The sequence below is a fragment of the Myotis yumanensis genome, unplaced genomic scaffold (assembly GCF_028538775.1).
Source record: "Myotis yumanensis isolate MYYU_CA2020_CCGP unplaced genomic scaffold, mMyoYum1.0.hap1 SCAF_7, whole genome shotgun sequence".
NCBI lineage: Eukaryota > Metazoa > Chordata > Mammalia > Chiroptera > Vespertilionidae > Myotis > Myotis yumanensis.
The window spans coordinates 36,160,813-36,188,301 of NW_027223758.1; the positions used below are offsets into that span (position 1 = coordinate 36,160,813).

Consider the following 27,489-nt stretch of genomic DNA (forward strand, 5'->3'; position numbering starts at 1 on the left):
AGCCTTTGTGCTCCCCTGACAATGGGAGGTAAAAATAGCCCAGGGGCTGTGCTGGTGGAGATAAAAGGGAATTTGACTTTTGTGTCCTGTGGCCAGGCTGGGGGGGCTGTGACACGTGGAGATTGCTGACATAGCTCTCCTCCGCACTGACCTTGACGGCGGCAATAAAAGGGGGAGCCCAGCTCCCAGCCCTCACCGTGGTACTGAGGTGGGTGATCAGGGCTGGGGTTGGAGCTGAAGGAGGTACAGGTGGGCCAGTGGGTGAGGGTACCGATGGGTTGGGATGAGTCTCCTCATATCTGTGGAAGAGGATGCTCTGATGTTTGTGTGTGTGTGTGTGTGTGTGTGGCGGGGGGCGGGGGGGGGGGTGTTGGGGGCTCACCAGGGAGGCTGAGGTGAGGAGCCCCAGGAAATCACCTAGGTCCTGTGGATTGTTGGGTCATGCCCCATTTGGGGCCCCTGGTCCCTCAGTTCCTCTCTCACTGCCATCTTCCAGTGTCTGCTGCCTTGGACCACCTTAAACCTCCAAGATTTCTAGTTCCTCATCCTCCACCTCTCAGTACCACCACCATGATGGATGTGAGTGAACTCGGGGAGTCCGCCCGCTACCTCCGCCAGGGCTACCAGGAGATGATGAAGGTGCACACTGTCGCGTGGGATGGTAAGTGAAGGCAGAGGGGCCACAGCCACAGGGAAGCCTCTATGGGCTTAGACCAGGAGGGTGGCACTGAGCTCAGGGCTGAAGGAGCGTGCACTCTGGCCTGACAGCGTTAGCCCTGGATCTTTCTCTCAGAGTCTGGGGTCCTGAGACTAAGTTCTGTGGGTATCAGTGTTTGTGAGCAAGCCTCGGTTTGCTCCTCTGTAAAATGGGACAGTATCAGAGCTGCAGTCTGTGGCTAGAACCTGAGGCCTCTGAGGTGAGAGTGATTGGTATGGGTGCAGGCTGCTTCCACGTGTCCAAAAAACCTGTGCTGGAGTTATTTTTAGTGCTTTCCATAGAGCCAAAGCCTCTGTTTATTAGGGACAGGAATAAAGACTACTATTTATGACCTGGTTTGTTCATAGGACAATAATAACAATAGGCAGTGCCCATTGTGTGCCAGGCCCAGAGCAGATGACCTCCATGCATGAGCTCAACAACCTGGGGAGGTGGGGACCAGGGCCAGGGCCAGCTTCATGGTGTGCCATCCCTGCCTTTGCAAAGGGCACTACCCTCAGAAAGGCCTCATGTTTGACTTAACTCTCTGTCACTATCTTGAAATTTTTAATATTCTTTTTTTTAACAAGGGGTCTGCACTTTAACACTGGGGCCTACAAGTTATGTACCTGGTCCTGCTTAAAGCACTTGGCTAGTAAGTAGCAGGACAGGGAACAGAACCCGGTGGTCTGCAGCCTGAGTCCCTGCCTTTAACCAGCATGACATATGGGCTCCCTCAAGCTCTGGGACCAGCTGGCCAGGCAGGAAGATACACAAGACACAGAGTTAGGAGACCTGTGCTTGAGTCTTCAGTGAAATGGAGGAGGTGGAATCCCCTTTAGAATTATGTGCCTGACATGGAGGGCTGCTCCACATGGGACCCCAGGAGGTGCCCACACTATTTTGCTATTGAGGGAACAGGCCCAGCGAGGATGAGGGATTTTCCTCAGGTCACAGGGCACATGTGGCAGAAGCAGGAATCTGAGCCCAAGTGTGTAATCAGGGCAGTGAAGGACTTACCCGTCAGGGAATCCCCTCAGAAGATCTTTAGAGGCCTTCCCAGCTCTGCCTGGACAGGAGCCCGAGTCTGGAAGGATCTACTCTGGGTATTCCTGCGTCCTGACAGAGGGGACACTGGGAGGGGCACAGCTATGGACCCCCAGCCTCTGAGTGTGCCTCGGCCGCGCTCATAGGCCCAGTGTTCTCCCTCAACCTAGGGAAGAAGCGGGTCTGGGTGCCTGATGAACAGGACGCCTACGTGGAGGCTGAGGTCAAGTCAGAGGCTACTGGGGGCAGAGTCAACGTGGAGACCAAAGACCAGAAGGTTTGCTTCCCCTTTCCCCGGTGTTAGCTCCTCCACCTCCCCCTCTCCCCCCCAGTGTGCAGCTATTGGCCAGCTGTCTGTACTCCACTGTATGGCCTCCCTGGCAGATGCTGATGGTGCGGGAAGCAGAGCTGCAGCCCATGAACCCGCCCCGCTTTGACTTGCTGGAGGACATGGCCATGATGACGCACCTCAACGAAGCCTCAGTGCTGCACAACCTACGCCAGCGCTATGCTCGCTGGATGATCTACGTGAGCCAGGAGTTGGGGAGGGACCACGGGTGTGGCGGGGATGGGCATGGTTGGGGCGGGGCTAGAGGACAGGACTTGGAGAAGGGGCGGGGCTGTGTGCAGTGGGGCGGGGCTAGAGGTGGAGCAGGGTGATGTCATGGGGCTGTGGAGGTGGGGCTACGGGCTGAGACAGGGCTGGAGATGGGGCTGGAGTCTCAGCTCTGGGAGTGTTAGGGGTGGAGCTTCAGCTGGGGGGGCGGGGCGAGGGTGGAGCCTCCACAATGGGCCATGGAGAAGGGCCATGGAGAAGGGACATGGGCTGTGGGCAGGAGTGAAGGCTGGTTGAGGGCAGCCACAGAGGGTATCTCGTGGCATAGTTAAGTGGCTCCTTGGGGAATATTGCAAAGGTCATGGTTTGTGAGGGCTGGGGCCTGGGAATGGGAACTTGGCCCCCAACAACCTATCTCTACGCTTTCTCCTCAGACTTACTCGGGCCTCTTCTGTGTCACCATCAACCCCTACAAATGGCTCCCGGTCTACACGCCCTCCGTGGTGGCCGCTTACAAGGGAAAGCGCCGCTCGGAGGCCCCACCCCACATATATGCGGTGGCAGATAACGCCTACAATGATATGCTGCGAAGTAAGGGCTGCCTGGCCTCCTCTTCCTGTCCCCACCCAAGACCCCTACCCCAGCTACAGGGAAGCTTCTTCAAAGGATCCCTTCCCTCCGCTTGCATTGCCCTCCTTGATGCTGCCAGACGCTCTAGCATAGCCACTGTCTCTCCGAGTGGGAACTGGCCTGCAGGCTGTAGGGTCCTCTCTGGTCCTCCCCATTTCTGGCTCTCGTTGGTGGAGGGGCTGCCCCAGTGCCATGGATACCCAGTGTGCTCCACCTGTGGCTGGTCCCCCATCGTGGCTAACGTCTGTATCTCCTTCCCATTCCTCCAGACCGAGAAAACCAGTCCATGCTGATCACGTAAGTGTGCGGCTCTGGGGACGGGGTGGGAAATGCTGGCCATCTGGCAGGAAGGGAGTGGACCTAAAATCATATCCCAGGGTTGGTTCTAAAGTGCTTAGGGCAAGACTAAGCTAAATTTACCGCCTGAAGCTAAATGAGAGCATGTTCTCTGCCCCCATTCTGGGTAGACATGTTATGGACAGTAAGCAGGAAAGGGAGACCCAAGTCCCAGAGTGACCACCAGCCTGATAGCCCCTCTTTCCAGGGCTGGAATCTCCCCCACCTTAATCTTCTGGGAGTTCTGATTGTGGCTTAAGGGGAAGGGGCATTCCTCTTCCTTTCCTCTTTCTTACCTTCTCCTTAAATCTGGGTCTTATTTCTGGTCCTTTGCTTGTCTCCATGGGAAAGTGATAGAATTCTTACATGCCAAGTTCATATCCAGCCAAGCCAATGTGGACATTGTTTGTGTACGAGTGTGTGTGTACGTGCAGGTGCAGCCTGGTTTTAGAGCAAGGCCTTTGAAACCAGATAGAACTGGGTTCATGTTCTGTGTTCACTTCTTCCTGCTGATGTCCTTAGGCCTCTGAGTCTCATCAGTAAAAACAGGACAATCCTACGATGCAGAGCTACAAGGAGTCAGCATTTTAATGTACATACTTGGCACACAGCAGGGACAGTCACATAACTTCTCCGAGCCCCATTTCCCTATGCATAAAATGGGGGTGATGATGGTGCCTGCCTTTTCCATTTCTCCTTCTTATCTCTGGGTCTTATTTATGATCCTTTGTTTCTAAGGCTTAAATGAGCCAATACAAGTAAAGAAAGCACTTGGCCCAGTGCCTGGCACTAGATTTGCACGTAGTAAAGGGCGGCATTGTGTGTTCTCATCTCTCGGGGTCGGGGGTGGGTGTATGATCTACACTGGCCTGCTTTGTAAACAACTCAATGCCTCTGAGGGCTGATCTCTTCTGGTTTTTGGTTTTTGAGTTGGGGTCCTAACTTGGGAGCTGGGTTGGGAAGGGCAGAGGGCCCTGCTTGTGGAGGGGGACACTGAGGGATGGGAGGAATTAGAGTGGCCAAGTGGGCGTTGGTGACTTATGTTTGTGTCATCCAAGCGGAGAGTCGGGGGCCGGTAAGACGGTTAACACCAAGCGGGTCATTCAGTACTTTGCCATCGTCGCTGCCCTGGGAGACGGGCCGGGCAAGAAGGCCGTAAGACTCGCCCACTTGGGCGCTGCTCACCACTGCTTCTCACTGTTTTTCTCTTTGTCCCCCCCACCTTGTTTTTTTTTTCTTTTTATGTTGATTCCCCAGAGTCTCCAGCCCCGCCTGAGCCTTCCACCTTGGTGGGGGACTCTGGCCTGAGCAAGGCTTGACCAAAGAAACGATGGCCACCTCCGCGATGCTGTGCCACCCAGTCCCAGTGTTTCCATCTGTAACACAGAGGGGTGGGACCACATCGCCCTTCCTAAACTTTTTATGTAGTTTTCCCTCCCTTTGGGACCTTCGTATTTTGAGAGAGTTTACCAAAGAGGCCGTTTTTTGCTAAGAAGTGATTATTTTCTTGGTTTTCATGCACCAAAGAGAGTTACCTGCTGTCAATCAAACAAGCAGGCTTATGAGGAGTTTAGCCAGAGCCAAAGGCACCTGGCAGCATTCCCAGCAGCAGGGGTAGGGGACGATTTTCACCCCCTGGTTTCTGTATGGTTTTTGAAAGTTTCTGAAACAATGGGGGACAGTGTTTTGTTTTTGCGTTTGAAGTACAACATCCATTCCTAGCCCCCAGGCCAGTGACTCAGGCCTCTGGGTGCTCCTCTCCCCTCCGCCCCCACAAGGGGCTGCCTTTCTTTCCAGAGCCCACGGCCGCCTCCCTCAGTCAGTCCTCCCTCCTGGTCCTGTTGAGCCTTGCTTTATTCTGGGGCATTTTTTTTTCTAATTTTCTTTTTCTTTTCTCCACTTTAAGGTGTTTTTTTTCTTTTTTCTTTTTGCCTTTTTCTTTTCCCCATTTGAATTTCTTGATTTTTTATTTTTATTTCAGTTTTGGTTTTTTGTTGTTGTGGTGGTTGTTTTTGTCGTTTTGTTTTTGCTGTTGACTTTTTGGTACTCTTTCCTCCTTCCTCTCCCCACCCCATTTTCCAAACCCCATGTGAGGATGCTGCAGAAAGTTGGGGCTTGGTCCACTAATAGGAATGGTGGGTAGGAAGAGGCCAGAGCGAGCAGGGTAGGGGCAGGGAGGCCTCTGGTCAGAAAGGACCTCAGGGGATGGACTCCTGCCGTTCCCCTCCTGCCTCGGTCCCCCCAGCAATATCTCTGGGGGATTGTTTCAGCCTTGGGCTCCCTGGAGGTGAGTGAATAACCAAAGTCCGCTGGTGGCATGGTATCTGCCACTTTAGAATCCATTCTTCCTTTCTCTCCCTTTCAGTCCCCCCAGAGATATTGTTGGGGGGACAGAGGCAGAAGGGAAATGGCAAGAGCATGTTCCCGAGCTCCACTCCACATAACCTCAGCCAGCGCTTTGGAGCAGCCTCTTCCAGGCTGCTAGGACCCAGGGGAGGGAAGACAAGGATGAGGCTAGGAGAGGACAGTGGTGGGGATCCTCCCAATTCCATGTCTCTCTAGGTGAGACATGTGGGTGGCTGTGGGTGCTGTGGGAGGCAGATGCCTGGGCTCAGTGCCTTCTCGCTCCCACTTACTGTGTGGCTTTGAGTAGGTTACTTCCCTGCTCTGAGCCTTAGTTTCCTCATTTGCAAAGTAGGGTAATAGTGGGCACCCGGCAGGGCCATTTTAAATAATAGTGGGTGTACAAATTATTTGCACCATGAAGATGTGCCTGATCACAATGCAAAGGAGAGGTGTGGAGAAGGACTCACGGAGGTGAGGGTACGAAGGTCCAGGCGAAAGAGATCTCTTCCAGCCATAGAGCATCAGGGAAGCCTTCCTAGAGGAGGGGGCATTTGAGCTGTTGCTCTGAAGAGGATTTTAGTCAGGAGCCTCTAGCGCTTGGGGCAGGGGCCACTTCCTGGAGTGTGGGAAATGATGGGATATGGAAGAGGCCAGAGACAGCTGGGGGAGAGGAAGGGCTGCTAATTGTAGACTCCCCCAGACTCAGCCCCCTGCCATGCTTGCTCCTACTTTCTAGCAGTCCTCTTGTAACAGTCCTGGGAGGGTGAGGCGGGGGCAGGGGCGGGGGCTAACCTTCACTGTCCTGCTAACTACTGCCACCCTGGCCTGCTGAGACCTCACACCCTCTAACACTGTCTTCTTTCTCCCCCCAGCAATTTCTGGCCACAAAGACTGGGGTAAGGATGGGGCCAGTGTGAGTGGGGCAGGCAACAGTTATGAGGTCCTGGGAGCCTGCCCTTCCCCTTCCCAACCAGAGGTGTCAGGGATGGGCTGTTACCTGGGACGGCGGCTGCTCTGGGTCCCAGTCAGCGAGCATACCTCACCCCACCAGGGTACCCTCGAGGATCAAATCATTGAGGCTAACCCTGCTATGGAGGCTTTTGGCAATGCCAAGACCCTGCGGAATGACAACTCGTCCCGCTTCGTGAGTGGCCACAGTGGGAAGGGTGGGTGGGTGGAGCGGGATCGGCAGCAGGGAGACACAGGTGGCAACGGCGGGAGCCTCCAGCTGATAGGGCAGCATGGCTGGCCCCTCTGACTGAGACCGCACCCCTGCCCACAGGGCAAGTTCATCCGCATTCACTTTGGTCCCTCGGGGAAGCTGGCATCTTCGGATATTGACAGCTGTGAGTTTGGGCGAGGCGGGGAGGGCGGGGACGAGACAGAGGCCACGGCCTGAGTCTTTCTGCTCAGACGGAGCATCCCTCAAGTCCTTGGCTTCTGCCTGTTTCAGGCACTCCTTTCCATCCCCAGGCCACTGCCCAGCTCAGGCCCCTCAGTTCTCACCTGGAACATTCCACCAGCCTCCATGTGGTCTCCTAGCCTCACCCAGCCCAGCCACACAGACGCCAGGTGCCCAGGCCACCTGCGCAGAGGGGCCGCCACACTGACACTCCCCACCTGGGGATTCCTGGCCAGATCCTGATGAATAAGCACAGACACATGGTGATGGGCAGGGGACATCGTAATTCATGCCCCGCTGACCACGTGCAGACACACAGAGCTCTGCCCACACACACGCTGACACACCAGCACTGCTCAGGAGGAAGGAGTGTGGTTGTGGGTGAAGGAAAGAAAGCGTAGATGAAAGAATGAACACATGAATACCCCCCACATTCACATACCCACACACAGTCACACATGGGGATGCACACACATTCCCACATTGTGACAGGCAAGACGGAGAGACACACTTTATTGACTTCAGAGAAGAAGGGAGAGGGAGGGAGAGATAGACACATCATTGATGAGAGAGAATCATTGATCGGCTGCCTCCTACATGCCTCCTACTGGGGATTGAGCCTGCAACCTGAGCATGTGCCCTTGACTGGAATCGAACCTTTCAGTCCACAGGCTGATGCTCTATCCACTGGGCCAAACCAACTGGGGCAAGAGACACACTTTAGTACATGCTGATGTATACAGACAGTGCCTCTACACACACCCCTGCCCCTCTCCCACAACCCTGACCTGCCCCTTCAGCCCTATTGGGGTGACCCGCTCTGGGGAGGTGCAGAAGATGGTAGGCCAGTGCCTCCCTTTCTTCCAGATCTCCTGGAGAAGTCACGGGTGATCTTCCAGCTGCCCGGAGAGCGTGGCTACCACGTCTACTACCAGATCCTCTCGGGGAAGAAGCCAGAGCTGCAGGGTAAGGACCAGGGATGGATAGGATGGGAGTACCTAGGACTGGGTGGGAGTGAGAGCTGCCTGTCCCCCATAAGTCCAGGTCCTGGGATGTCTGTTCCCTCACTCTTCTGGGGTCTGTGACATCCTGTCTTTCTTCTGAGTCCCTTCTGTTCCCTCCCACTCCCTTCCTGGGACTTCTGGTTATTGCTGAGCCCTCTCTCATGCAGGGAACTGGCCGCTGCTCTTGTAAAGTTGTCCCTCCTGTGGTCCTGCAGCTAGCGAGACCCCACTCAGACCAAGGAAGGGCCAATGGCTCTGTCGAGGCCCAGCCCCCCTCTCTTGCAAGCTCCTTGAGGGCAGAGCCTGGTCCTCGCTGTGCCCCAGCACAGGGTCTGGACCAGAGGGGTGGCCATGAGCAGTGGTGGAGGGATGAATGTGACATAGGGACGGGCTCATGCTTCAGAGAACCATAAGGAAAGAGAAGCCAGGGACATGGGGGTGTGGAAGTCCTGGGAGGGCCCTAGACTCTCCTGTGGGGCTGGCCCCCAGGACCCACCACGCTGGGATGGGGTAGGAGGATAGCCAGGTGCACACAGCTGGACCCACCCTCTTCGCCTGTGTCCCAGACATGCTGCTTCTGTCTGTGAACCCCTACGACTACCACTTCTGCAGCCAGGGCGTCATCACCGTGGACAACATCGATGATGGGGAGGAGCTCATGGCCACTGACGTATGTCGGGTGGGAGCAGAGTGGCTGCCTGCAGCGTGGGGCCCTGTGATGCTGGGTAGAGATCAGGGAGCAGTTGCAGTGCCCTGAGCTTGGCTGGACCCTGGAGGGGCCCAGACATCTCTGACCCTGCCGTCCCCACCGCAGCATGCCATGGACATCCTGGGCTTCAGTGTGGACGAGAAGTGCGCCTGCTATAAGATCGTGGGTGCCCTCCTGCACTTCGGAAACATGAAGTTCAAGCAGAAGCAGCGGGAGGAGCAGGCCGAGGCCGACGGCACCGAGAGTGAGGGGACGGGCTCATGCCCTGATCCCAAAGTTCTGTCCATGACCATTAGCCCTCACCCTTGTCCGCAGTCTTTGACCTCAGTCTTAACTGGACCTGATTGTAACCCCTGACTCTCAACGCCAGACCCTCACCCTCCTGAGCTGCACATTCTGTTGACCCTGAATTTGACCCTTCCTGGCCTCCCCTCCCTGATGCCAGGCTGAGGCCATTTGAGCCCCCAGGTGCTCTAATTGTTGGTTCCACCTCCTCATCCCACCCATGTGCCCTGCCAGGTGCTGACAAGGCTGCCTACCTGATGGGAGTCAACAGTGGGGACCTCCTCAAAGGCCTTCTGCACCCCCGAGTGCGTGTGGGGAATGAGTATGTGACCAAGGGCCAGAGCATGGAGCAGGTGAGCTGCTCGCAGGCCAGGGCTGACCCGGGACAGCTGGGAAGGGTCCTCCTGGCCAGGTCCCAGCCCAGCATCCCCACGACTCCAGGTGGTGTTTGCCGTGGGGGCTCTGGCCAAGGCCACCTACGACCGGCTGTTCCGGTGGCTGGTGTCTCGGATCAACCAGACACTGGACACGAAGCTGCCCCGGCAGTTCTTCATCGGGGTCCTGGACATCGCTGGTTTTGAGATCTTCGAGGTGAGGGCAGGCCCACACCCAGGCCCCTGAGTGGGTGGGGGCAGGAGCCTGGGCTTCTGCCTGGGGGCAGGGTGAACTTGTATATATACCTGTTCTTCTCTGGGCCTCCCTGTTGCCATCCACAGGGAGGCTGCTGAGCTGGCACCTCCTTCTGCAGTTTTATTTTTCTTTCTCCCTCCCCTCCCCTCCCCTCCCCTCCCCTCCCCTCCCCTCCCCTCCCCTCCCCTCCCCTCCCCTCCCCTTCCTTCCTTCCTTCCTTCCTTCCTTCCTTCCTTCCTTCCTTCCTTCCTTCCTTCCTTCCTTCCTTCCTTCCTTTTCTCCCTCTACAGTTTAATAGCTTCGAGCAGCTGTGCATCAACTTCACCAATGAGAAGCTGCAGCAGTTCTTCAACCAGCACATGTTTGTGCTGGAGCAGGAGGAGTACAAGCGGGAGGGCATCGACTGGGTCTTCATCGACTTCGGCCTGGACCTGCAGCCCTGCATCGACCTCATCGAGAAGGTGGAGCCTGGCGCAAGCTCACTGCAGCGGGGAGGGTGTGGGTGCAGTGAGTGAGCATGTGCAAGTGTGCGTGTGAGTGTGTGCCTGTGCGTTGAAGTGAGCTTGTGCCTGTGTATGGCTCTGACTCTGTACATGCCATGAATGGGAATGTGTGCATGTGTGTGACAGGTGCGCTGGAGACTGTAAAAGCATGTTGGTGAACATGTGTGAGCAATGTGAGTGTGCATCCCAGCACTGTTGGCAATAGCCCCTCATGGGTGGACACAGTTTTGAAGTTCACAAGGTCCTATTGCAGCCACAGTTTCACTGGACCCTCAGAACTGCCCTGGGAGAGGAGTGGGATGTGTTTGCTTATTTGTTTATTTGATTGTGAAACATTATATAAATGTCCCCATTGTGCAAAGAATGGGAGAAAGAAAAATCAGAAAATTAGAAAAGTGAAAAGTGAAGGGGAAATGATGTTCCCCGAACCCCCACACAACCAGAATCTTGGCCCTCCGGTTAGTTTCCTCCAAGTCCCATGTCCTGGGCGTCAGTTTTCGTTCAAACTCAGGTCTCCTATTTTTCTCTAAAATGGGTTTTGAACATTGAACAAAGAAGGCGCAGTAGTTCATGCAGCAGAAGGTTTTCAGACAATGCATTTCTGGAATCTCCTGTTGGACATTCATTTAGGTGGTTGACATTCATTTTTGTTTGTTTTTCACTGTTAAAGCAGCACAAATGATGCATTTCCCCATTTTGCAGGTTAGGAAACAGGCTTAGGGAGGCTTAAGGGCCCACAGCCAGTAAGTTTGAACCCAGGAAGCCAAAATTTGAACTCGGCTCCTTTTATTTTTTACTGTCCCTGTGAGTGTGTGTGAGATCATGGAGCTGGGGGCTGATGGGTACAAAGATGCCAGTTTGAGTTTGCACAGTTCTCATAAACAAAGAGGACAACTCAGAGCTGCGAATTGTGCAGAAGAGGGACGGAGACCAAAATGTTCTTTCTGTCTTAGAAGACAGGGCTCCTGGGTGCAGGTCTGGTCTCTGCCCTCTGAGCAGGTGGCTGAGGTGGGGCATCTGGAAAGGCTTCCAGAAGGAGGGGCTTCGGGGAGGATGGGCTGGCGCAGTGGCGGTCCTTCAATCCTGTTCCCCGTCCCCAGCCGCTCGGCATCCTGTCCATCCTGGAGGAGGAGTGCATGTTCCCCAAGGCCTCCGACGCCAGCTTCCGGGCCAAGCTCTACGATAACCACGCAGGGAAGTCGCCCAATTTCCAGCAGCCCAGGCCTGACAAAAAGCGCAAATACCAGGCCCACTTTGAGGTGGTCCACTATGCGGGTGTGGTAGGTGCCCCTGGGAACCCCAGCTCTTGACCACTCCTCCCTCTGGGTTTCTCCGCCTGGGCTCAGCGCCTGTCTGATCTCTGCCAGGTGCCTTACAGCATCGTGGGCTGGCTGGAGAAAAACAAGGATCCCCTGAATGAGACAGTGGTCCCCATCTTCCAAAAGTCGCAGAACAAGCTCTTGGCCACCCTCTACGAGAACTATGCAGGCTCCTGCTCCGGTGCGTGCCGTGCCGAGGGACTAGATTGCCATTCTGTGGGGGCTCAGGGTGATGTCCCTGGAGTGACTGGTCCCCGTGTCTCTCCTAGCTGAGCCCCCGAAGTCTGGTGTGAAAGAGAAGCGTAAAAAGGCAGCATCATTCCAGACGGTGTCCCAGCTGCACAAGGTGAGGCCCAGCCTGGGCCTATGCAGGCCTCACCCCTTGGCCTCCAGCCTGTTCTCGCTCCCTGATCTGTCCCCTGCACCCTGGGCGGGCGGCCGTTAAGACTTGCAGTGATGTTTAACTCCTCTCCACGTGAACATCACAGCAAGTCTGTGCTGCTTCCCGTCCCTGCGCTGCCTGGGCAGGGTTTGGGGTGGGGGAGGGGGGGTGAAGTGGGGGCCTGAGGGGGATTGGGTGGGGAGTGAAGACTGTGGTGACAGGGACCCAGTCAAGCAGAAGAGGGCAGAGGGTCACAGGAAAGGGTGACAGATGTGTGGAGGCACGTGGAGGGGCCTGCCCCCCAGTCCTTAGCGGGCTGATCCACTGCGGTTTCCAATTCTGCCTCCCTGCCCTGTGTGCCTTCTCCCCTCTCCCCACCTCCAGGAGAACCTCAACAAGCTGATGACCAACCTGCGGGCCACACAGCCTCATTTTGTCCGCTGCCTTGTCCCCAATGAGAACAAGACCCCAGGTAGTCACCCTGGGGCCAGGTGGGTGGTAGTGGGGGAACATTGAAGGGAGGGGTCCGGGTGGATCTCTCCCTTCCGCAGAGCCCCCCATGTGGACTGTTGGTCTTTCTTTGAGGCACGAGACCTCTGACCTTTTCCTTTAACTTCCACCCGTCCAGGAGTCATGGATGCCTTCTTGGTGCTACACCAGCTGCGCTGTAATGGGGTCCTGGAGGGCATCCGGATCTGCCGCCAAGGATTCCCCAACAGGCTGCTCTACGCCGACTTCCGGCAACGGTGGGTGTCTTCCTGCCCCAGCCCTGGCTCCTCCCCAGCTCCCCCTACACAGCCACCGTCCCCCTTGTCCTCCACCCTGGTGGAGGCAACAGCCTGAGGGGATGAGAAGGGCACACATTTTAGAGTCAAACAGACAATTCCTGTCACTGGGAAGGATGCAGTGGGAGATGGTGGTGGCTGAGGCCTTGGATACAGAATAAGAAAGAAAAGACAAGGGTGGTGACTCCCAGATGTTTGGCCTGAGCAGCTGGGAAGCTGGTGGTAGGTTTACTGAGATACCAAACAGGGTTTTTTATTTTGGGGAGTTGGGGAGACAGTGGATTGATCCCTCCTTTGAACACATAAATTTGAAATGTCTCCAGCAGATGTTCTAGAGGAGAAGTCCTGGGTGAGACTGGATTTTAGTCTGGAGATGGCGGCAGGCAGGGCTAGATGCAGATTTGGGAACTGAATGAGGGTTTGTGTGGACCAGACTTTGCATCATGCTGGCCCCGCGGGAGCACCCAGTCAGTAGCTCCTCCCCTCTCTTCCTCAGTTTGGTTTTGTCAGGCCACTAGCAGCCTAAGTTCCCTCCCTTTCCAGAAGTAACTGGCCGTCCACGCTGACGTATGTATGTACAAATACTGTACGTGGGCACACACGAGTCTGTGGGTTTGTTTTTTCATGTAACCATATGTCTTTTTTAAAAACATATATATTTTTATTAATTTCAGAGAGGAAGGGATAGGGAGAGAGAAACATCAGTGATGAGAATCGTTGATGGCTGCCTCCTGCGCACCCCAATGGAGAGCGAGCCTGCAGCCCAGGCATGTGCCTGACCCTTGACTGGGAATTGAACCATGACCCCCTGCTTCATAGGTTGACGCTCAACTACTGAGCCACGCCGGTCGGGCTAACCATGTGTCTTGGAGATTGTTCCTTATCAATAGGAATAAGTCTGTATCATCGTCCTTTTTTTTAAAATTATGACTTTATTTTTTAGAGCAGTTTTAGGTTCACAGCAAAATTAAGAGGAAGGTACAGGAATCTCCCATGTTCTCCCTATCCCTGCACACGCACAGCCTCCCCCGTTTTAAACATCGCCTGCCGGGTAGGACAGTGTTACCACTGCTGAACCTGCACGGACTCATCATGACCACCTGAGGCCGCAGTTGGCACTCGGGGTCTCTCGGTGCCGTACGTGCTGTGGCTGTGGATGAATGTGTAGCGACACAGCATCACGCTGGAAACATCCGTCCCCTAGTGCAGGCTTTTGTGTTTCTCAGGTTTTGCCTTCACAGTGTGGCCACAGCCAACCTGACCTGCACTGCCCTGTGCACACATGCGAATGTGTCCACTTATTGGCTAGAATTCTCTCCCAAATGTTCCTTCAGGTTGAGATGTGCTACACCGTCTCGCCTTCTTAAACAATTATAGAAGTGCTGCATGCCTTTTGTAAGCACTGCAGCCCCTGAAAGAACTTCTCTACTGGATGCATTTAAACGAAACCGAGATTTTTCAGCAGAACACACCTACCTCCTAGTCTCCCACTGCACGCCCCCCCCCCCCCCCCCCCCCCCCCCCGCAGCTTGTTCAGTATGTGTCCCACTGGAACTCCGCTCCAGCCTGGAGAGGTCCAGGAATATTCCCTTCCTTCTCCCCACCAGCCTCCTCAGTCCTTGGCTCCCTGCCCAGCCTCTCCTCACTAGTTCTCCCTGCTGTCCCAGGTACCGCATCCTGAACCCCAGTGCCATCCCTGATGACACCTTCATGGACAGCAGGAAGGCCACAGAGAAGCTGCTGGGCTCCCTGGACATCGACCACACCCAGTACCAGTTTGGCCACACCAAGGTCAGGGCACAGAGGAGTTAGGGCTGACTCAGGTGTGGGTGGTCACACTGGACAGGAGACATGCTGGTGGGTGGAGGTTACACCCCTGGCCCCACCCCCCCAGGTGTTTTTCAAGGCTGGGCTTCTGGGCATCCTGGAGGAGCTGCGTGACCAGCGTCTGGCCAAGGTCTTGACGTTGCTGCAGGCACGGGGCCGGGGCCGCCTCATGCGCCTTGAGTACCAGCGCCTGCTTGGAGGCAGGTGGGTGTGGACGGAGATGGAGGACCGGGGTTTTGGTGGGACGACTGTCCACTCAGGGAACCACCAGGCTCTTTGGGACCTGAATGAGGGTTTGTGTGGACCAGACTTTGCATCATGCCTGGCCCCTCGTGAGCACCCAGTCATACTCTCTTGTGGTCAGGTTACCCCTATGGGAGTAAGGGTGTCTCTGAGGGGTAAGGTTCTGTTTTGTGCCCCTCAACTCCCAGCTTCCATTTTGTCACCTCAAAAGTTGGGGTAAGAACACCTGTTTCTCCACTCCGGGCCATCCCAGAGTGTGGCCCAGAGTGGTTATGACTGAAATGCCAGGCAGGAGAATGTATGTGCATTATCTTGTTTAAAGGATGGGATGGTCCTAAGACGTGCATGTTTGATGATCTCTATTCAGAGCCATCCTGTCACAGCTGGCCAGTGGGAGGGGGTGGGGGGGGGGGGCGGGGGAGGCAGGAGGTGGAGATGTGAGCCAGGTGGTAGAGCCAGGTGGCTTTACCACTCCTGGTGTCTTTAGAACATTGGTAAGGGCCACCAGGACATTCAAGGCTTGTGAGCCCCCTCCCTGTAGCACCTGCATGTCCTTGGCCTCTCCCTCAATCTCACCTACAAAGCAGAGGCGTTGTGAGAGGCCATTTGGGAAGATTAAATGAGATCACACACTGAAGCGCCTGCCCCAGGGGAGGTGCTCAGGGAACATCAGGGCTGTCACTGTGAGCCTGCTGGTCATCCATTACTGCCCCTCCCCAGGGATGCCCTGTTCACCATCCAGTGGAACATCCGTGCCTTCAATGCCGTCAAGAATTGGTCATGGATGAAGCTCTTTTTCAAGATGAAGCCGCTGCTGCGCTCAGCACAGGCTGAGGAGGAGCTGGCGGCCCTGCGGGCAGAGCTACGGGGGCTGCGAGGGGCGCTGGCCACTGCAGAGGCCAAGCGACAGGAGCTGGAGGAGACGCACGTCAGCATCACCCAGGAAAAGAATGACCTGGCCCTGCAGCTGCAGGCAGTGAGTGGGGGCGGGGGGCAGGGGCAGGGGAAGGGTTCCCCTCAGTGACCTGATGCCACAATGAACCCGACTGCTCCAAGGAAACACCCCAACCAGATCCCCGGCCAGGGCAGACCTGGTGTCGTCCGAGTGCCCAAGCTTACCTGGATCTACCTGCTACTCCAGACGGGCCACAAGATGAGGCTGTGGGCTCATGTCCCTGCTCACCTCCTACATTCCCAGCCTGCCCAGCCACGGGATGTCTGTCCACGTGTCCTGTGCTCCCACCCCCCTGCCACCTTGGCTTCCCATTGCAGCTGAGCCCCATTTCCCAGCTCTTCCCTCCTTGCCATCCCTGAAACAGACAGACCCACGCTCCCTTCTCTGGTAAAGGGCCCACGGGAACCCAGGTCGCAGGTAACAGTAATAACCAGATGGCAGGGATCGAGGGTCCAGATCTCCCCAAGCCCACAGAGCCCTTCTGTCCTTCAGCAAGTCCTTCGCGTTCCCTGCGTGCCAGGCTAGTGCTAGAGACACACAGGTGGAAGACAGATGGGCCTGTGGTCACAAAACTCACCTGCAGGTGCAGGATAACGTTAGGTCGCCTGCACAGTGAGGAAGAGTGAGGTGGGAGCCCCTCCAGTGTGCAGGGCTCGCAGGTCTGCTCCCACCCATCTCCACAGAAGCCTCGTTTGGGCCTCACTCTGGGTTGTCCCTGGCCTAACATCCCCCTCTTGCAGGTGTCACTTCTGCCCCTGCCCATCCCTCCACCTAAGCCCTCATCCCACTGAGCCCCTCAGGGCCAAGAGCAGGCCATAGGCATTCCGTGGCCCCCAGAACCCAGCTGAGTCAAACCTTTGCACAGACAAATTAACTTTCTTCTCTAGGACCCAGCCTGGTGCCCCTCTGCTTGTTTACCTGGCCCTGCCTCCACTCTGCCCCATTCCCGTTCCCTCTAGGAGCAGGACAACTTGGCGGATGCTGAGGAGCGCTGCCACTTGCTAATCAAGTCCAAGGTGCAGCTTGAGGGGAAGGTGAAGGAGCTGAGTGAGCGGCTAGAGGACGAGGAGGAGGTGAATGCCGACTTGGCCGCCCGCCGGCGCAAACTGGAGGATGAGTGCACGGAGCTCAAGAAGGACATCGATGACTTGGAGCTGACTCTGGCCAAAGCCGAGAAGGAGAAGCAAGCCACTGAGAACAAGGTGGGGCCAGCAGCTGCAGGTCCCACTCCTGGCTCTGCCAGGCCCTGCTATGGAGCCCTGGGCAGGTCACTTCTCTGTGGGCCTGAATTTCCTGCTGTCACATGGGGTTAATAGCAGCACTTGCCCCATTAGGGTGGGCAAGGATTCACTGTGTAACTAGTCTGCTGGCACTCACCACAGGGCCCAGCATGGGTAGGTGATCAGCAAATGCCAGCAATTGTCACCCATCCTGGACTGCAAGCTCCCTGAGGGCAGGAACCCCAGCTCTGCACCCCCAGGTGCCTTCGCATACCGCCTGTCATTGAACCTTTTCAACAGCTCTATGGCGCTCATTTAGGGAGGATGAGGCTCAGATGGAGTGATTTGCTCGCCCACTGGAAGGGGTGGCTACTCAAACCGGGGTGGGAGGGACATCCCCATCGTGGCCCTGGCCCTGGCACAGGTGAAGAACCTGACGGAGGAGATGGCGGCACTGGACGAGTCGGTGGCTCGGCTGACCAAGGACAAGAAGGCATTGCAGGAGGCCCACCAGCAGGTCCTGGGTGACCTGCAGGCTGAGGAGGACCGTGTGAGCGCACTGGCCAAGGCCAAGCTGCGGCTGGAGCAGCAGGTGGAAGACGTGAGTCGGGCACAGCCGAGGGCTGTGTGGTGGTACCGGGAGAGCTGGGAGGGTGCCTGGTTGGGCCTGGTGCTGAGCATGTCTGCGCCCCCCACCCCACAGCTGGAGTGCTCCCTGGAGCAGGAGAGGAAGCTGCGCATGGACACAGAGCGGGCCAAGCGCAAGCTCGAGGGCGACCTGAAGCTGACACAGGAGTCAGTGACAGATGCTGCCCAGGATAAGCAGCAGCTGGAGGAGAAGCTCAAAAAGTAGGCCTGGGGTGGGCAGCAGACCAGGCCCCGGCTGGCAGGGGCCTTTGAGCCTACACCCGCTTCTCACTGCTGGACTCTAGCTGGTTCCACATGACAGCAGAGGTTGAACATGGAGGGCTGAGATGGGGGTTACTAGATGCTGGGGGCAGTGTCCTGTCCTCCCTGGACCAAGGGCCCTGACCAGGCTCTGAGGCCAAGGCTTGAGAGGGAAGGCAGGGTTGAGGTCACCTAGGGCTGCTCTGGGTGCAGGGTGTGTGCTGGGGGTGGTGGGCCCAGGCAGGTTGGTGGAAATTAGGACCAGGGTAGGCTCATGCTCTGCTGTGGCCTCCAGGAAGGACTCCGAGTTGAGTCAGCTGAACCTGAGGGTGGAGGACGAGCAGCTCCTTGGAGCGCAGCTGCAGAAGAAGATCAAGGAGCTGCAGGTGTGTGGGGGATGGGTGGATGGGGACCAGTGTGATAGGCTTACAGAGGCGACAGCTGCCTCCCCCTGTCCCCAGGCTCGGGCAGAGGAGCTGGAAGAGGAGCTGGAGGCAGAGCGGGCGGCCCGGGCCCGTGTGGAGAAGCAGCGGGCTGAGGCAGCCCGGGAGTTGGAGGAGCTGAGTGAGAGGCTGGAGGAGGCCGGTGGCGCGTCTGCTGGGCAGCGAGAGGGATGCCGCAAGCGCGAGGCTGAGCTGGGGCGGCTGCGGCGGGAACTGGAGGAGGCTGCGCTGCGACACGAGGCCACAGTGGCTGCCCTGCGGCGCAAGCAGGCGGACAGCGCGGCCGAGCTGGGCGAGCAGGTGGACAGTCTGCAGCGGGTGCGACAGAAGCTGGAAAAAGAGAAGAGTGAGCTCCGCATGGAGGTGGACGACCTGGGCACCAGTGTGGAGACTCTGGCCCGTGGCAAGGTGTCTGCCTCCTTCCTGACCCTGACCTCTGACCCCCCTTCAGCATCCTCACCTGACCTCTAGGCTCTGATCCCATAGCTATCCTGACACCAGACCAATGCTGCCTCCAACTGCTGAACCCTGACCACCCCTGACCCCACGCTAATCTAGACCCCAGTAGATCCTGACCCCTGACCCATTCACCTGGCATCTAACCCCAATCCCACTACAGTCCTGACCTCAAACCCTGGCTCTGAAACTCAGTGTCTTGACTACAAGTCATTTTTGACCCAATGTCCAATTCTAACTTAGCCCTTGACCTTCGAACTCTGTCCTGAATCCAGCAACCAATCTTGACCCTTGACCTTTGTACCACCTAATCCTGACAGCAGGACTCTGTCCCTACCTGACTTCAGACTCTAGTATCCCAACTTCATCCTGACCCACTGGCCTCAGGACTAGTCTAGTCTTCTCACTTTAAAAATGTTTTTTATTGATTGATTTTTAGAGAGGAGGGGGGGGGGGGAGAAACATTGATTTATTGTCCCACTTATCTATGCATTATTCTGGAGATCGAACCCACAACCTTGGTATATTGGGATGATGCTCTGAGCTACCCGGCCAGGGCTACCTTCTCACTTCTGATGTCCATCTTTTAAGCAATAGTGGAATCTGTCTGAACTTGGGGCCCTGTTCTTTGATTCCTGGGCCCATGTCTAGCCTTCTAGTTCCCCATCCCAGGTCCCTGTCTGATTGGCAGTCATAGATCCTGTCCTCTGATTCACAAACTTGTCCTGACCTCTGACCCTGGGTCTCAGGCCAGTGCAGAGAAGCTGTGCCGGACCTATGAGGATCAGCTGAGTGAGACCAAGATCAAGGTGGAGGAGCTGCAACGGCAGCTGGCGGACACGAGCACCCAGCGTGGACGGCTGCAGACGGAGAACGGTGAGGTCAGGGGCTCAGATGGGCCATCCCGGGGCCTCAGTGCTGCCCCTTGCCAGCCTGACGTGCTGCTTCACCCCTTGGCTGCAGGGGAGCTGGGCCGCCTGCTCGAGGAGAAGGAGTCTCTGATTAGCCAGCTGAGCCGTGGGAAGGCCTCGGCCACCCAGAGCTTGGAGGAGCTGCGGAGGCAGCTGGAGGAGGAGAGCAAGGTGGGCTTGGCCACGGGCTGGCACAGAGAGGGCAGTGTGGGCATCAGGGCCTTTGGCCAGGCCTGACACTTAGGTCACTGGGGTCCCTGCAGGCCAAGAATGCGCTGGCCCACGCCGTGCAGGCTTTGCGGCACGACTGTGACCTCCTGCGAGAGCAGCATGAGGAGGAGGCGGAGGCACAGGCCGAGCTGCAGCGGCTGCTGTCCAAGGCCAACGCGGAGGTGGCCCAGTGGAGGAGCAAGTATGAGGCAGATGCCATCCAGAGGACCGAGGAGCTGGAGGAGGCCAAGTAAGTGCCTTGCTGGCCAGGCCATCACCACACAGGTGACCCGTGCCTCTGAGCCCTGATGGGAGAGGTGAGCTGTGGGGGCCATGCTTCTGTCAGCCTTGCTCTGCTACACAGTCCATACCCTGTCTGCTCTGGGGCCTAGAAAGAAGCTGGCCCTGAGGCTGCAGGAGGCAGAGGAGGGTGTAGAGGCCGCACACGCCAAGTGCTCATCACTGGAGAAGGCCAAGCTGCGGCTACAGACGGAGTCAGAGGATGTGACCCTGGAACTGGAGCGGGCAACCTCAGCAGCTGCTGCGCTGGACAAGAAGCAGCGGCACTTGGAGCGGGCACTGGAGGAGCGGCGGCGGCAGGAGGAGGAGACGCAACGGGAGCTAGAGGCAGCCCAGAGGGAGGCTCGCAGCCTGGGCACCGAGCTCTTCCGGCTGCGGCACAGCCACGAGGAGGCTCTCGAGGCCCTGGAGACCTTCAAGCGGGAGAACAAGAACCTACAGGGTACGACCAGCCCAGGGCCAGAGAACTGCTCGGGGGTCATGGGGCGTCCCTGGAGTCACACAGGGTGTCCTGGAGCAGTCACCCTGGAGCCAGGGGTGAAGGATGCGGCCTGGGTTGGAGCATGAGCTTTGAGGTGGCCCCTCAGTGCCCTGTCCACTTTGCAGAGGAGATCAGTGACCTCACAGACCATGTCAGCCTCAGTGGGAAGAGCATCCAGGAACTGGAGAAAGCCAAGAAGGCGCTGGAAGGGGAGAAGAGTGAGCTCCAGGCCGCACTGGAGGAGGCCGAGGTCAGGGGCTGGCCACAGGGGTGGGGTGGATACTGACCCACTGTTTCCCTGGCCTCCCTCCTCCCTTAAGACACACTCAGGGCCCCAAGGCCCACACTGCCTACTCTGCACCCCAGGGGGCTCTGGAGCTGGAGGAGACCAAGACCCTGCGGATCCAGCTGGAGCTATCCCAGGTCAAGGCGGAAGTGGACCGGAAGCTGGCAGAGAAGGACGAGGAGTGCACTAACCTGAGGTATGGGGGCCAGGGCCATCCCTACCCACCACCACTCCCAGGGGCCCACCTGTCTTCTCAAGGATAATTGCCCCTCCCAGCCCAGCCACCTGAGTGGGAAAAGGGAAGGAAAGCAGTGTTTGCTGAGCCCCTGCTGTGCACACAGATCGGCAGGGACAGTAGTGTGTGCCTCGCACAAAGCTTTCTCAGGTCAGGACTATTGTCCAGTCTGGAGGTGAACCTCAGAGAGCCTATAGGACTTGCTCAAGGGACACAGTCAGGGTGGAGCCAGAGTTCAGCCAACATCTGTCTGCTCCAGAGCCTCACTCTTGTTTGTGAACTTGCTCTGATGGGAACAGGAAGTCACATGGGGCTTGAAATCAGGGAGGGATGTTCCTTATTCCCAAAATGGGTTCATGTCTCCAGCGTTCCTACCTGCTTTCGAAGGCCAAGACACCCACTACCTTCTCCCTCCCCCAGACGCAACCACCAGCGGGCAGTGGAGTCCCTGCAGGCCTCCCTGGATGCAGAGACACGGGCCCGCAATGAGGCACTGCGGCTCAAGAAGAAGATGGAGGGTGACCTCAATGACCTGGAGCTGCAGCTGGGCCATGCCACCCGCCAGGCCACGGAGGCACAGGCAGCCACACGGCTGCTACAGGCCCAACTCAAGGAGGAGCAGGCGGGGAGGGACGAGGAGCAGCGGCTGGCAGCTGAGCTCCGGGAGCAGGCACAGGCCCTGGAGCGACGGGGCGTGCTGCTGGCTACGGAGCTGGAAGAGCTGCGGGCTGCACTGGAGCAGGGCGAGCGCAGCCGGCGGCTTGCAGAACAGGAGCTGCTGGAGGCCACCGAGCGCCTCAACCTCCTGCATTCACAGGTGAGGGCAGCAACTCACGGGGGTGCATAGGGTGGCTGCCTACTGGCCGACTCTGAGGCTCTGCTTCCCCCCAGAACACTGGCCTCCTGAACCAGAAAAAGAAGCTGGAGGTGGACTTGGCCCAGCTGAGCGGAGAGGTGGAGGAGGCTGCCCAGGAGAGGCGGGAAGCCGAGGAGAAGGCCAAAAAGGCCATCACTGATGTGAGGCTGGGCCGGAGCTGTGGAGGGGACAGAGCCCAAAGGGACTTCCACTGGGGCCAGTCACCCCGACCATCCATCTCACCCCGGACAGGCGGCCATGATGGCAGAGGAGCTGAAGAAGGAGCAGGACACAAGCGCACACCTGGAACGGATGAAGAAGACACTGGAGCAGACGGTGCGGGAGCTACAGGCACGGCTCGAGGAGGCGGAACAAGCTGCCCTTCGAGGTGGGAAGAAGCAGGTGCAGAAGCTGGAGGCCAAGGTGCGTGTGGAGTCCCCATCCCTTCCCCGGCACAGTGGGCAGTGCGAGGGCAGGCTCAGGGCATCAGGCCCATCTGCTGCTCACAGGTGCGGGAGCTGGAGGCTGAGCTCGACGCCGAGCAGAAGAAGCATGCCGAGGCCCTCAAGGGGGTGCGGAAACATGAGCGCCGGGTCAAGGAGCTTGCGTACCAGGTGGGTGACAGGTCCACCTCTAAAGGGGCGGCCCAAAAGCTGGTCTGGTCCGGGCCAGACCTGAGTCCCCTCTACATGCGCAGGCCGAGGAGGACAGGAAGAACCTGGCTCGAATGCAGGACCTGGTGGAAAAGCTGCAGAGCAAGGTCAAGAGCTACAAACGGCAATTTGAGGAGGCGGTGAGTGTACTGGGTCTGGACCCCGGGGGTCAGGACGCCTGTGGAACCCAACTTCAAAGCTGGCCCCAGGCAAGAGGCCAGCAGCTGTCAGCCCTACTCCACCTCTGGGACATGCCTTCCCAGTGTTGGCTTTGTGGGTAGGCAGGCTGCCTTCATGGGCAGTGACCTAGCTCGTGACCCTCCTGTCCAAGCAGGAAGTGTTTCTCACAGCTCTGACAAGAGATGAGACCCATCTTTGTCTCTGAAGGGACCCCATGTGCTTTCCCCTTCTGGCCCAGGTCTGGCACATGGGTACCTGAAGAGGTGTCACAACCCCTTCCTTCCTGCTGTGGGTGCTGGTGAGGGGGGTAGATGGAACATGGATAGCGGTGGTGGCTGCATAGTGGAAGACAAAGAGAAGCCAGACCCTTCCTGCGATGGGGTGGGACCAGACTGACCATCTCGGTTACCAAAGGGTGACCCAGCCTGCCTGTGCCCCCAGGAGCAACAGGCAAACACTAACCTGGCCAAGTATCGCAAGGCCCAGCACGAGTTGGATGATGCGGAGGAGCGGGCAGACATAGCAGAAACCCAGGCCAACAAGCTGCGGGCACGGACTCGGGATGCCCTGGGCCCTAAGGTAAGGGGTAGCCTGGGGCACCACCTTGCCCTTTGCAAGGGGAAGGGGGCAGGTGGTATAGTTCACTGAGCCACCCTTTTCCCCCTCAGCACAAGGAATGATGCCTGCTGTCCGCCCCCTCACCTCTCTCTTCATCTGCTGAACCCTGAATAAACGCCACATCTACAGCTCCAGCCTCAGGAGGGGAGGGGAGCACACGGTCCCACAGACAAAAGTCAGGTCCACATCAATCATTTAAAATAAAGTTCTTTAATAGTCTCCATTTAATCGGTTTATTTGTTGTTAATAAATTGGCAACACAAGGAGGGGCCAAGGCTCTGCTCCCAGGCAGGCTCCTATGTGTCTGGGCTCAGGTAGGAGATGCTGCCCTGGGGCATAAGGGGGCAGGACACAGCCACCCCATGTCCCAAGGGATGGAAGGGAAAGGTCCCTCACTTCTGGGGACACCCCTTGGGATGAACACAGTGGCCAAAGAGCACACAGAACCAGAGGAACTAAAGGAAAACGAGGGAGGACAGATGGGCAGGCTTGGGGGAAAGTAGCATTCTCTGGTATCCCCCACCCCTGCCCAGGGCTCAGAAGCCTGGGTCCAAAGGCCAGGGCAAGCTTGGCTCACAGACTGGGGGAGGGTCCCCATACCTCCCTCCCCAACCCAGGACTGATGGCCAAGAGACTGGGCAGGAGCTCAGACAGAACTATTTTTAAAAGTCCCCTTACCTCTGAGTGGGCCAGGGCCCCAAGTTTCTGAAGGAAGGGTGGGCATAGTGCCCCTGTCCTCATCATGGGGATCTTGAAGGAACTAAGGTTCCCCAATGACCTTGGGCCCTCAGACCCAAGGGCTTCTAGACACTCCCACCAAGCCTGTATCCGAAGACCTGGGGCAGGCAGAGAGCAGCAGGAAGGCAGGGGAGGGGTGGAGACATGGCAGGGCGTATGGCACTCATACCCACGCTCACCCGCACTGGCCCTGGCCCAGCAGCCTCCCAGGGACTGCCTGGCCCAAGGTCACTCCTCAGTGAAGTCCCTGTCTATGTCCATGTAGGGCTCCTCCATGTAGCTGACAAGGGCAGAGGGTGATTGGCGGTCTGGGTTCAACAGGATGGACACGGTCTCTTTCCAGTATGAGAAGCTGATGCAGGAGCTCTGGGCAAAGAGAGAGGGGCTGGGGGGTGCCTGGAGGACCCAGGTCGAGCCCAGCACCCCGTGGGGAGGGCCATGGTAAGGGGACAAAGAGCTGCCCACCACATGACCCAGGCAGGGACCACGCACCCCAAACAGCCCTCTGAGGGACCCTCCAGCCAGTTGGGTGGGGCACTCACGTTCTCTAGGCAGGTGCTGTCCTTGTCCTTGTGCAGGTAATGCTGCTGCCAGAAGCGCAGCAGGTTGTGGAAGTTGTTGAGCAGGAAGCCGGGATACTTCTTGTTGTGCTCCATCCGCTGAAGCAGCCGCAGGTACAGGGGCAGCCGCTCTTTCCGTCGGGCCAGCATCAGGATCACCAGGCTGGTGTTGAGGCAACTGACGTTCTCCTGCAAGGCCCCAGCAGCCCCTGGTGGACCTGGGTTGCTACTGGCCAGGGAAGGCGGTGGCCCAAGCCAGACCCTGCAGAACCCTGAGACCACACTGAGCTGCCCCCGCATAAACCTGAGGGAGGGCTGGGGCAAGGAGTGATGCCAGCATCCCGCCCTGAGCACCTTCCTGGTCTCTGCTCCCCGCCCCCCCCGAAATCCCCCACCCTCTGAAGGATCACCATCCGTCATCTGTCTAGTCTTCCCAGTCTCCTCAATCAGCTCAGGCATTGCTTCTTCCAGAAGCTTCAATCCCTGGGGAGGGCTGGGCATACACCTTAGATGCAGCATTTCCTTTGCTAACTTTCATTTGGCACTAGACTGAGCACCAGGAGGGAAAAGTCTAGGCCTGTTTTGTTCACTTTGCATCCTGAGCCCAGGGCCTCGCCTCAATAAATGTCAGATGAAGGAATAAAAGATCCACCTCTGAGAGGTATTAGTATGACCCCATTTTAGAGAAGGGGCATGAAGCCCAGAGACTGAGGACTGCACAGCTGAGCGAAGTGGGAGTTAACGTCAGGCCCAAGCCCAAAGCCTGCACAGCAGGTGGGGTGGGGCGAGCACTGAACTAGGAGTCAGAACTAAGTGTCAACCCTGACTCCTCCCCAACTCGTCTGTGATCTCAGAGATTTGCTCCCTCTTCAGGCCTCATCTGTAAAATGGGGCAGATTCCCTATTGGAAAAAAAATCCTCAGAATCCCTGGGAGGAACTGAGATGGGCCTCAGGGAGGTGCACTCCTCGTGTGGGAAAGAGCAGCTCTGCTGGGCTCCGGGACTCTTCCTGCATCGCACGCCTGCAGGGCCTCTCACCTGTGTCAGCGTCTGCACATGGATGATGTTGATGAGGCGGAAGAGGAAGGACATCTGCGTGGGCACCTGGGATATGTAGGCGAGCAGGCGGCACTCGGACAGGACCTCGGCAACTGGGGACGGAGAGGCAGAGGTGTGAGCAGCAGGCTTGGACGCTGGTCCGTGGCTCAGGCCGGGGCTGCCACCTAAGCCACTAGTCAAGCCCTATGGGACCTGACTCTGAAGGTGGGAGCCCCTACTGTCAAGACAACGAACGAAAAGGTTGACTGCAGCAGGAACAATCTCCAGTAAGCGTGTGATCTCACTAGAGCCCCACATGGGAGCTCAGCCCCTCTCCCTTCAGTCGTGTTCAGGGACCACCTCCCCGAGGCCTTCCCCCTGGTGTCACCACCTGGGTCCCCTCATCCCAGGCAGTCGCAGCCCAGGAGAGGAGGACTGTGTGTGCTGCTGGCGGCAACAATGTTTCTCCCTTTATTACAATGTTGTACGTGCTCAGGAAAGGAAGCAGGAACAATAGAGGAGAGTAAAAGCAGCAAAGAAAACCGCCTGGAGAGCCACCACCGTGACCCCAGCCACGAGAATGTTTGGTGGGGCTTCTTCCAGCCTCTCTTGTCTCCTTGCTGAAAGCTGGGTGTCTGACAACAGCGAGGCCACACTGGATACATTCGCACTGGTGTTCTGGCCTCTTCTTACCTTTCATGTCCACCTGATTCTCAAATCGGTCCAGTGACAAAGTGACGCAGCGCACCAGCATGTTGGAGTCCACCAGTGAGCTGTTGATCTGCTTCAGGAACACCTGGAACTTAGTGGGGAGACACGGCTCAGACGGGAGATGGCAGGCGCCTGCAGTGGTGGAGTCACTGCAAGGGCACTGACCTACCTCTGCCCATTGTCGCCAGTAAACAGAGGCGCAGACAAGCTGACGGACCTGCCCCAGCAGGGCTACCCCAGATCTTTTGACACCACGTCCAGTGTTTTCTCCACTGAAGGAAGGATGCCAAACTCCTCATTTTTACTTCATTAGTCTGAACTGGGTTTCTGTCACACACACCCTCTGAGCCTCACACACCAGGCCCAGCCCATCTATCTGGAGCTCATCATGGCACCCACCACACTGAGCCGTTTTCACAGCCCACCTGCTCCCAACCATCACACCTGCTCACAAGCGGCTGACACTTTAATGCCCAGCACAAAGATGCTAATGACTGCCTGCTCAAGGCTGTCCACTGACTCCCTAATACTAGTAGTCTCCAATTTAAAACCAGTACCAGAGACTGGTGAGGACAACTCTAAGGTAACTTCTGAACAATAGAGCAAACCCCACAGCACCCTGTTAGTCTTACCTTTGCATCAGTGTTGATGTACTTATTGAATCTCTTGAATGCATCAACATTGAACTTCATTAGCTCCCCCAGGAGGTCGAAGTAGCTCTGCAGCACATCCCTGGACTTGCACTCGCTGTCCACGATGCAGTACAAGATGTGCTGGGGGTGGGGAATGACAGATGAAGGCAGGAAGGCAGCTGAGCTCTGGGGCCCACAGGCAGGTGTGGCTGCCACCCTCAGGCCGCACTCTTCTAAGCTACAGGCTTCCCACCAGGGCCTGGCATGTAGCTCAGACCACACAACATCTGCTTTGAGAAAGCATCCAGGTCAATGAAACCTGCTTTCCCTATCTAGATGCTTATCTGAGGATGCTGGTGGCTACGAGGGCAGGACCAGGACCGACACCTCCCAGGAAGTGGGGGTGGGTTGGGGTAT

General features: G+C 57.3%; 2 protein-coding genes across 2 annotated transcripts in view; one reads left to right on the plus strand and one right to left on the minus strand.

The window, feature by feature from the left end:
• The first annotated feature begins 553 nt into the window (after positions 1–553).
• Positions 554–23,616, plus strand: MYH7B (myosin heavy chain 7B). The gene is made up of 41 exons (XM_070420198.1): positions 554–661; positions 1,915–2,021; positions 2,129–2,272; positions 2,735–2,891; positions 3,200–3,227; positions 4,325–4,421; positions 6,485–6,508; positions 6,664–6,756; positions 6,895–6,958; positions 7,882–7,980; positions 8,585–8,688; positions 8,833–8,971; positions 9,247–9,365; positions 9,454–9,603; positions 9,933–10,103; positions 11,246–11,425; positions 11,513–11,645; positions 11,734–11,810; positions 12,231–12,318; positions 12,475–12,592; positions 14,299–14,422; positions 14,526–14,662; positions 15,422–15,677; positions 16,616–16,858; positions 17,301–17,477; positions 17,580–17,725; positions 18,060–18,150; positions 18,226–18,615; positions 19,413–19,539; positions 19,627–19,745; positions 19,838–20,034; positions 20,177–20,526; positions 20,691–20,815; positions 20,932–21,047; positions 21,507–21,903; positions 21,978–22,103; positions 22,195–22,365; positions 22,452–22,556; positions 22,640–22,735; positions 23,217–23,354; positions 23,444–23,616. The coding sequence occupies exons 1-41, from the start codon at positions 571–573 to the stop codon at positions 23,453–23,455; spliced, it is 5,826 nt and encodes a 1,941-aa protein (XP_070276299.1). The 5' UTR covers positions 554–570; the 3' UTR covers positions 23,456–23,616.
• Positions 23,588–27,489, minus strand: part of LOC139013836 (ER degradation-enhancing alpha-mannosidase-like protein 2) — a 148,011-nt gene continuing 144,109 nt past the window's right edge. The window contains exons 24-28 of the mRNA XM_070420194.1: positions 27,073–27,213; positions 26,423–26,531; positions 25,730–25,842; positions 24,674–24,880; positions 23,588–24,497 (exon numbers count right to left, since the gene is read on the minus strand). Of these exons, the coding sequence (XP_070276295.1) occupies positions 24,360–24,497; positions 24,674–24,880; positions 25,730–25,842; positions 26,423–26,531; positions 27,073–27,213 (708 nt within the window). The 3' untranslated portion in view covers positions 23,588–24,359. The remainder of the gene's footprint in view (positions 24,498–24,673; positions 24,881–25,729; positions 25,843–26,422; positions 26,532–27,072; positions 27,214–27,489) is intronic.